Source organism: Chrysoperla carnea, chromosome 3 (assembly GCF_905475395.1).
Source record: "Chrysoperla carnea chromosome 3, inChrCarn1.1, whole genome shotgun sequence".
Lineage (NCBI taxonomy): Eukaryota > Metazoa > Arthropoda > Insecta > Neuroptera > Chrysopidae > Chrysoperla > Chrysoperla carnea.
In genome coordinates, this window is record NC_058339.1 from 81,022,283 (window position 1) to 81,031,243 (window position 8,961).

At 32.6% G+C, this 8,961-nt stretch overlaps 1 protein-coding gene across 1 annotated transcript; it reads left to right on the forward strand.

The window, feature by feature from the left end:
• Positions 1 to 805: 805 nt before the first annotated feature.
• LOC123296627 (WW domain-containing adapter protein with coiled-coil homolog) lies at positions 806 to 8,961 on the forward strand. The gene is made up of 8 exons (XM_044878181.1): positions 806 to 1,013; positions 1,150 to 1,183; positions 1,602 to 1,836; positions 3,539 to 3,702; positions 4,203 to 5,136; positions 5,720 to 5,862; positions 6,396 to 6,523; positions 7,365 to 8,961. The coding sequence occupies exons 1-8, from the start codon at positions 973 to 975 to the stop codon at positions 7,441 to 7,443; spliced, it is 1,758 nt and encodes a 585-aa protein (XP_044734116.1). The 5' UTR covers positions 806 to 972; the 3' UTR covers positions 7,444 to 8,961.

The following is an 8,961-nucleotide window of genomic DNA, read 5'->3' on the forward strand; positions in this document are numbered from 1 at the left end:
TTATAAATAATTCGAATCAGCGATAATTGACAAAAGTAAAACTATATTAAGACAATTTTAATTAAGGTTATTTTCTGTCAGTAAAATAGTATTGATGGTCTTTTTGGGTGGTTTCGATAATTTTCATAATGTAGACCTGAGCTGTGGATTACGCCTATGAAAATAATATGACGCCATAAGTATTAAATGATTGAAATTTTATCCCTTAGAAAAACAACTACTCTTCCACCTCTACGTAGTTTTTATATTTTATAATCGATTCTATTTAATTCTTTGGAATAAACAAATTGGTTTAAATGATTTTCATTACACAACTGTAACTCAAGAATTTAATTTTATTATGTCGAATTTTGGCAAATTCTGCATTAAACTTTGAAGTCCACAAGATCAAAATTATATGTCAACTAGATAATTTGCTGAAATGGTTTCCTGACAACAAAACAGAATATTGACACTGTGAGCACTGACCAATACTTCACAGTGTAGGTATATTGGAAAACTCCTTATACTGTAGTTGATATTTCTTTATTTGATCTGAATGGTGTGTTCGATTTTGAGATATATGTGGATTTTGATAAAAAAACTATCGAATTCATGTTAAAATATATGAATAAAATATTTGTTGAATATATAAATTTCATGATTCATGTGTAACTTGGATCTGTTATGCAAATTTTATAAAAATATTGCTACCAACAGTAATTTCCATTTGATCAAATACAATGCAGATGTACCGTTGAATAGTGAATAGCCAATATAGGCATAAATATTTTTGCGCCAATAGCAAGGCAGATAAAAACGTACTTGGTAGTGTTTAGTTGTTACAGCTGCGCGGCGCTGTCCCTGACATGGCGTCTACTGGGAGGATAGTTGTATTTTAACTATTACAATTGAAATTGTTCATGCTGTTTTTATGACATTAAGTAAACATAAGGCTCAGTAGCCAAAAATATTTTCCTGAAAACTGCATTGATGGTAATGCATGCAAGGAAAACACAGCGGATAAGCGATGGGTAGGGAAAATTGTTTTAATTTGACACAACCTATACACAATTTGTAGATTTTTCTTTTTTTGTATATATGGAGGTCGTCTATTTAAATTTTTCCAAAAAAATGTTATTAATTCGATTTTTTTCTATACATTTTCAGGTACTTCGAAAAACATCAGTCCCATCCCTATCAGGTAAATTTGATAATAATGGTTTCTACCACAAAAATTTTTTTTTCAGTTGACATTACTACTTTTTCAGTTTTCATTAATTTAGATGTTTTTTTGCATTCTTTTGCAATAATTCGACTAAATTTTATTGATTTCCATACATTTACATTTAATTTGACATATTGGACCCCAATATTTTGATTTTTTGACTTATAGGCGTAGCACATTCTTAATACTCCATTTGCATTTTTCAATGTAAAAAAATTTTATTAAAAAAAACATTTTCAATTTGTTTGGGAGTTTTCTCCAAGTTTTGATTGGATCCATACAAATTTTTGTTGACATTTTCCCTTTTGTTTATGTTTATTTGTTGACATAATATAAGCGAACACAACAAGTGTTTATACCGGAATCGAATACTTAATAACAAAAACAATTACAGAATTCCAAATATGGATCATCAAAAAGTGGCTCGTATGGTACCAGTGGTGAAAGGTATGAAAGGATGCGGGATTCGCCAAATGGGAACTCTTACCGCTCAGATAGTCCAGATTCACAATCTCCTAGGGATAGAGATCGATCATACCAAAACAAGAACTCCTACTTACAGAAAATTCGTGAAAAGGAGAGAGAGAGAGAAAATCGAGACTACAAATCATCTAGGGATAAATATTCAGGTAATTTTTATTCAATTTTTACTTTTTTTTAAATTTCTAAGTAATGACATACTGCCAAAGAAAACACTCGATTTCGAAGTTTAAATAGTAGAATCTGAGGCCATAAAAAAGGGGTTACAAATTTAGAACAACAATTTAATTTCGCATACATTTTGGGTAAGCCCTAAATTATGGAAAATTAATATCAAAGGAAGTTTGGGTAATCTGTATCAAAAATATTTGTATTCAAACAGTAGGAATATATTCCGGTTTGATAAGTGAAACACTCCAATCTAGAAAAAAATGCCGAGCATTTTAAATTTTGGTATTAACGTCAAACTTTTGTTGTTAATTTAGGTCATGTTTATTTACTTTTTGTTTGAATTTTTGTTTTTTTGTATATTTAACAAAAATGTAAATACAAATTTTGAAATAGTTAAGAAGGTGCGATAAGTATCGCTGATTTAGGCAGTAAAATGAATTATGTTTGATAGGATTTCCAGGCAATATAAGATATAACACTTAGGTCAATCTTTAAACGTCTGGAGATTAAGACAGGTTGGTCGCATTGATTGAAAGACCATTCGTTCAATATTTTAATCATTTCACGTTCTGTCTTTCCGATGTTCCGCCGGTCGTCTTTCTAAACGACTGAACTAATTTGATGTTCTCTATTCAACATCACTTCTTTTTTAGCCGAGATAAAAAGTTTTTCTATACAGTATCTTAGTTTAATAACCCGCTTCTTGGTTTGATAATCAATAGTACACTTAAAAGCAAAGCATATAAATTTCAATAATGTATTTCGGACTCTCTCGTGTTTTCTTAAGAAAACTGGGTTTCTAGACTACGAGTTTAAAAGACTAATAACATTTTTGCTCACATATTTCCCATTTGTAAAATAAAAAACATTCTGAATGAATAAATTTTACGACATTCGCTAAACGATAATGGAATGAATAATTTCACAAATATTGTCAACCGGATCTTTTATTCCTTGTCGAATTTTTGTAAACAAGTTGATTGTAATAATGTAGGCTGTTATCGACACAAGATTTAAATTGTCGTGATGTGTTACAGTTTTGTATTCTTTATCATTGATATAATTTTCAAAAAATTACACGGTTTTTAGTACCTTGTTGTTCCACATAAGAGGAGCCAATGGGTCCTAGATCTACCATATTCTTCCTCCTAGAAGAGTGTTCGCTTTAGGATATTAGCTATTTGAAATCGAGTTCTCTCTTCAATTTTATTAAAATCGTGGCAAATCTCAAAAATTTTACAATGTTTCTCGTGATATAGACGATGTTATACTATTACAACGAAATATTGTTCCCCTGTAACAGAAAAACTAACTGTTATGTATCAACCAGGACTGTGATGCAATGGAAAGTTAATAATAAGTATTGAAGTTAAACACCCAAAACCACATTTACATCTTATTTCTCACCCCTGCATAATAGAAGAATGAATTTTTCTACATTCGAATTACTCATTACGGTTTAAGGATTGTAAATAAATAGCTGATTATTTTATACTTCTTCTGAAACAAATTGTTTGAAGTATGGATTGGAAAATGTTCAAAAATTTTCATGAATAATATATCATTTTCTGTTTAATAAAAACATTTCAGAACTGTTTCATTTTTAATACCAATAATATAAATAATTTCGAAAAATATTTTCTATAAAGTCGACATTTAATATTGAAACTTTTTTTTCAGTTTGTGTCAGATCACCAAAAGATAAACGAAGTCGGGACAACAGAGACTCTGAGCACAGAACCAATCACGACAGGAGTTCCGATGACAAAATATTACATTCAATCAAAGTTATGTCACAGAATTCATCACGGGATCGCAAACCCTCGCACAATTGCCAAGAAAAGGTAATTTAAAAGCAGATTTAATTAATTTACACAGGCGATGGTTAGTTTTTTTAAATTCGATATTTATTTATTAAAGGAAATATATAAAAAAAAGTACCCTTTAAGATTATACAAATAAAGTAGTGGGCTTCATACCCCAATAACCAGAGAAAAAAGTAGGTTCATAATGCAATTTATTACTGAACGGACTTGACTTGGAAGAGCGTCTCCAGGTTAAAGGAGTTTTTCAAGCAAATAGACCTAAAGTATTATGTCAAAGTCAGGGAGCAGCATCGGAAATCCACAGCTTCTCTGGCGGTATTGCTTCTAGGATCGTATGTCCAAAAGTTTGGACCCAAACTTTCTATATCTAAGTCTGACTATGATAAATAGAGACTAAATCGTGACATTTTAGCTATAAAATGCGAGAAAATATCTATGCGAACGTTAGTTCCAAAAAGAGAAGTTTTTTGTTTTTATTTTTTCTTATTTGTATCATTTTTCTATGTTTATAATTATAGAGGGAAGAACGAGAACGAGTAAATCGTGTCGGTGATTGGTCAGAGCACATCAGTTCATCTGGTAAAAAGTATTATTACAATTGTAAGACGGAGGTATCACAATGGGAAAAACCTCGGGAATGGATAGAACGTGAAAGAGGTGATCGATCAACACGAGGTAGTTGCAAAGAGCGAAGCGGTAGTGATATCAATGACAGAGGTTATAGTGGCTCATCCAGTCGATCGGCATCCTCTATACATGAAAAACATTCCACTGTACCGCGATCGAGTAACAGTAGTAATCGAGAGAAATTAACAACAAGTTCATCACGATCGTGGCCAACAGAATGCGATCGTGAACGAGAAAGAGAACGTGAAAGGGAAAGAGAACGTGAACGAGAGCGAGAACGTGAACGGGATCGTGATCGTGAAAGAGATAGAGAGCGTGAACGTGATCGTGATCCTTTACCGGTTGCGGAGACAAGACGTCGATCAGAGGCTACTGCCGATGCACAGGATATGGATATTTCACCAGGAGATAGCACACCCACCTCAGAAGCATCTCGTGAACCACAACCTGAACAAATAGTAGCAACTGGACCTGTATTACTTGCTACAGCCCTTCCTAGATTAACGTCGTCAACCCCACCAATGGTACCGCCACCTGTAAGTGGTGCACCACCGCCGGGACAAGCGCCGGGGCCACCTAATGTGCCCGTCAGTTTAGCTAATCTACCGCGTCTGTTATCACAGATGACTGGACATAAATCACTGGAATCAGCCGATCCACAGACAATTCAAACAATTCACACTGCATTAATGATGACACGCGCAGATGTACCGACATCTGTTTCACAGCCACTTAAAGTGGAAACTACTAGTACTCACACAACAAGTGAGGGACCTCCAACGCCCACACATTCAGAAGGACAAGATTATAATGATAATCGAAAATGTAAGTAAAGAATACTTCTTACTGTTTGATTACCGTTTACTTCTTTAAAAGTTTCAACCTACGACTTTTTATTAGAAAACTTAATTATAACTTGCGTAAATTCTGTGTTACCAATTGACAGGTAACATAGTAATACGTCATCAACAGAGAGCGCCAAAAGACTGCGTTTAAACATCTCAAAATTATTCTGTATTTTAAATATTTTTTTACACTTAATTGACGTATTTTTAAACAGTATTTATATTTTTTCCTATGTTATAACGGTGTAAACAATGAATTAAAAAAAAAAAACATGAATATTCCCTATTGTATTTTTCGGACACGCATCTCCTGCGAGTCTACGGGTTACATTTAACTGGTATCATATATCACAGAAATTTCTCTAAAATACTTTTCCAAATTAAAAAAAAAAAATGTTTTATAATCTCATACACAAATACGATCATTCCTAATCGAAAACCCTCTAATCTATTTATATAAATTCATCAAATAATTTGCATTATCCTGTGAAGTGTCTTCCATTATATGAGCTGTTATTTATTCATCCATGCTGATTAGTTAATTTTTTCTTATTTGTTTACAGTGAATAGTCCACCAAGCAGTTTAAGTTCACTCGGTGCGTTGCGCCCACAAGGACCAAGTCTAACACCATCGCTATCAAATCATTATCGCGACGATTTAGTCAATCATATCCGAGGTTGGCCAGCAGATATATTAGAAAAACAGGTACCAATGTTTTTATTACAGTTATCAAATCTTGTTTTAAATGATGGGGTTTAACCTGCGTTTCTTAGACCACGTCTATAACAGAGACCACCCACATCATTATTTTTAATCTTTATTTGTTAAATTACATTCGAATATATAATTAATTTTATGATGTGGGTGGAGTCGGTTACTTCTTTCTTATCCAAGCGACGGCAGTGTGATCAATTTACCGCTTCATTAACTATTTTTGTTCATACTGCCGCTGCCTAGATTCAACCTCGCAAACTCCAAGCCATAGAGAGAGCCAGCCTCACAAATACTATTAAGGGTATTTGTTTGTTTTTAACTTTGTCCCATCTCCTTCATTAACACGATGCTATTTAATTATAAAAACAAAAATGTCTTTATTTTTTAAATTAGTGAAAGTTTATTCTGTCAACACTTAACAACGCTCCTTGTATAATCAGATCTTTCTGCTGGTATCGAGAAAGATCTGATCCTACAATTATTGCGTCAAATTTGTTTAATGGAAATACAAATTTTAATTTCAGGCCCAAAAATTAGAAGAAGAAGCTCATATAACCGGTAGCCTACAGTGTACCAAAGTTTCAGCTGACCTTAAAATTGCTCGATCGTTAGTTCGACTCACAGAAATTCAAGCAACATTACAGGAACAGCGGTAAGATAAAAATATCGATTCTTTCCACAGATCACAAAATATTTAGAATGTGAATGTAAATTTAATATTTCTGAATTTTAAATCGCTTCAAACGAAAAATTTCTTGTTGATCTGCGTGATTCTTAAAAATTTTAGACTACGAGATTGTGTCTTAAAAGCGTTATATGAATTTAAGAAATATTTGAAGCCTTCGTAAAATTACCCCTTCGTGTGCCAAACAAATTTTACTGTATAAAGTCCAAAATACCTATTTTCTTACACAAAATCACTGGAGAATGTAACAATGTGGAGCCATGGAAAACTAAATTATCGTCGAATTTGTCCGCGTAAGAACCGCAATTGGATTCACTTTTAAGACTAAGAAGACATATTCCAAGATAAAACTGGTTCATTGCTAAGAAACAAGTACCTTCTGAGTGGAAGGACTTATTGGCCACTCCTGTGAAATTATTTTATAATAGTTCTAGAAACCGATTGAACTATTCCCCACTTGTAGGGCTTGCATGGAGCACGATTAAACCTCCATACATGTTATTTGTATCAGAAGAAACATGCAGGGTGTCAGGTATAGAATGTTTGTTCCTGGAAGCAATGGACTTTCTGTGCGGCATCTGGTAGCGACAGAATCTACCCGGATATATGCCTTCGGATTGGATCCCTTGGCCTAGATGTTAGGGACCCATTTGCGGTTCGCCTCTTTTGTATTTATTATTATAGATCCAGAGCTATACAAGCAGTTGTTTCCTAAAACCATATATATTCAATTTTGATGTCACAAGTTCTCGATTCATTCGGCTGGGATTAATGATTTAAAATATTTTCTTTTATTTATTTTTTTCAGAATATTGTTTCTACGTCAACAAATAAAAACATTAGAAGAGCTAAAGTCACAAAATTCATTTATGTCTGAAGATTCCTAGTGAGTGTGATGCTAGTGTGTTTGTTTATTGTGAGTTGAATTAGTGTATATGATTTACAGCGTGTCACGGGCGTCATTCGTGTTTCCATCGATAATTTCAATTCAAAAATATGCTCTGCTGCTTTCACCCATCAAATGAATAAAACAACTCTGTAAAGCACATTATTTATTTGTTGTTTGTGAATAATTGTTGTTGTGGGAACTGGGTTTTGTGGGTGAATAGGTGAACGCGTGGCGTGGGGTAGGTGAGAAAGAGAGGATTGTTGGTAACGGCGACGAGCGACGACCTCCATTGCATTTTAATTCAGATTTATATTTACTAAGCTAAAAAGACTATCTCCATAGTTAAATTTTACATTTATTATAATAATTATGTGAACTCTTGTATTTGTATTATAATATTGGTTTTATCTGTTAGTGTATTTACTATACAACTCTATACCCAAGGGGACACGGGCGTCAATTTTCAATTTTGTAATTTATGATCTGATTTCCATAAAAGAAAAAAAAAAATTCATGTAAATGTGTGAATATAATACTAACATCATGAAAAATTTTTATTTTTTTTGTGACGTTATCATTTAAAAATATCAAACAGGATGTCCCTCCACAATTTAGTTAGCAAACATTATTTCATAATTTTATTATATTTTGAAAGAAAAAAAGTCCCCTAGCTCGTAAGCCAAGATTGTTATTGATAAATACATTTTTTCACCACGAGAATTCTTGTTGAAATTGGTTACCGATTTTTGTTATTCTTACAGGAGAAGATCATAGAATAACAAATGGAAAAAAATGTTTACTCTACGCTTGATAAAAAAAAGTGTATTCGTTTTTATAGATACAGAAGAAGGTGTTTTTCTAGGTCTCAGGGCAACGTACACCCTGTTTTATCGAATGTTGAGCAAAATGATTTTTGCACTTGTTATTAAATTTCTTGTAGAAAGATAGAAAACCGAAATCCATCCTCAAGAATTGTCGTAGTTAAAAAAATTGCTAGGCTAAGCATAATTAAGACACATAAGAATTTTTAGAGGTATATTTTATCAATGGCAATATATGCTGACGGGCATCCAGACTAATATGGCTTGGTAAAATAGTACATTTATCATTGGGAAAAATGCAAGCTAAAATTTTTCCTTTGTTTCAGTACTATAAAAACATATCTAAAAGTTCATCGAAAACGCGTTCGAAAGATTTATGAAAAGTTAAATGTAGTGGAAACAGTATATCTCGCTAACCAGCCATTAGGTTTACGTCATTTTAGGGTATTTTACCTTAAAAACTAAACAAAACTGAAAAGTCTTCTTCAAACACCGATTTTGGCCAAAATTTTAACAATTGCCTCAGTCAACTTTGAAGTATGTTCTACAATTTTTTGCTTTTGGAAAATTAAATATTAATCTTCCTTAACTTATTTTATAAACACAATTTTTGAATGGCCCTTTTGAATGTTTTCATAGTATGAAAATGATGAAGAGAATCATGTTGAAAAATTATTGTTTGCAATTTTTTCAAA

Bases quoted from the DNA above. Each gene is read 5' to 3' on its own strand.
- LOC123296627 (XM_044878181.1), top strand. From the start codon at position 973: ATGGTAATGCATGCAAGGAAAACACAGCGGATAAGCGATGG. The intron at 1,014-1,149 runs GTAGGGAAAATT...ATACATTTTCAG, and splicing joins ACACAGCGGATAAGCGATGG to GTACTTCGAAAAACATCAGT. The intron at 1,184-1,601 runs GTAAATTTGATA...AAACAATTACAG, and splicing joins ATCAGTCCCATCCCTATCAG to AATTCCAAATATGGATCATC.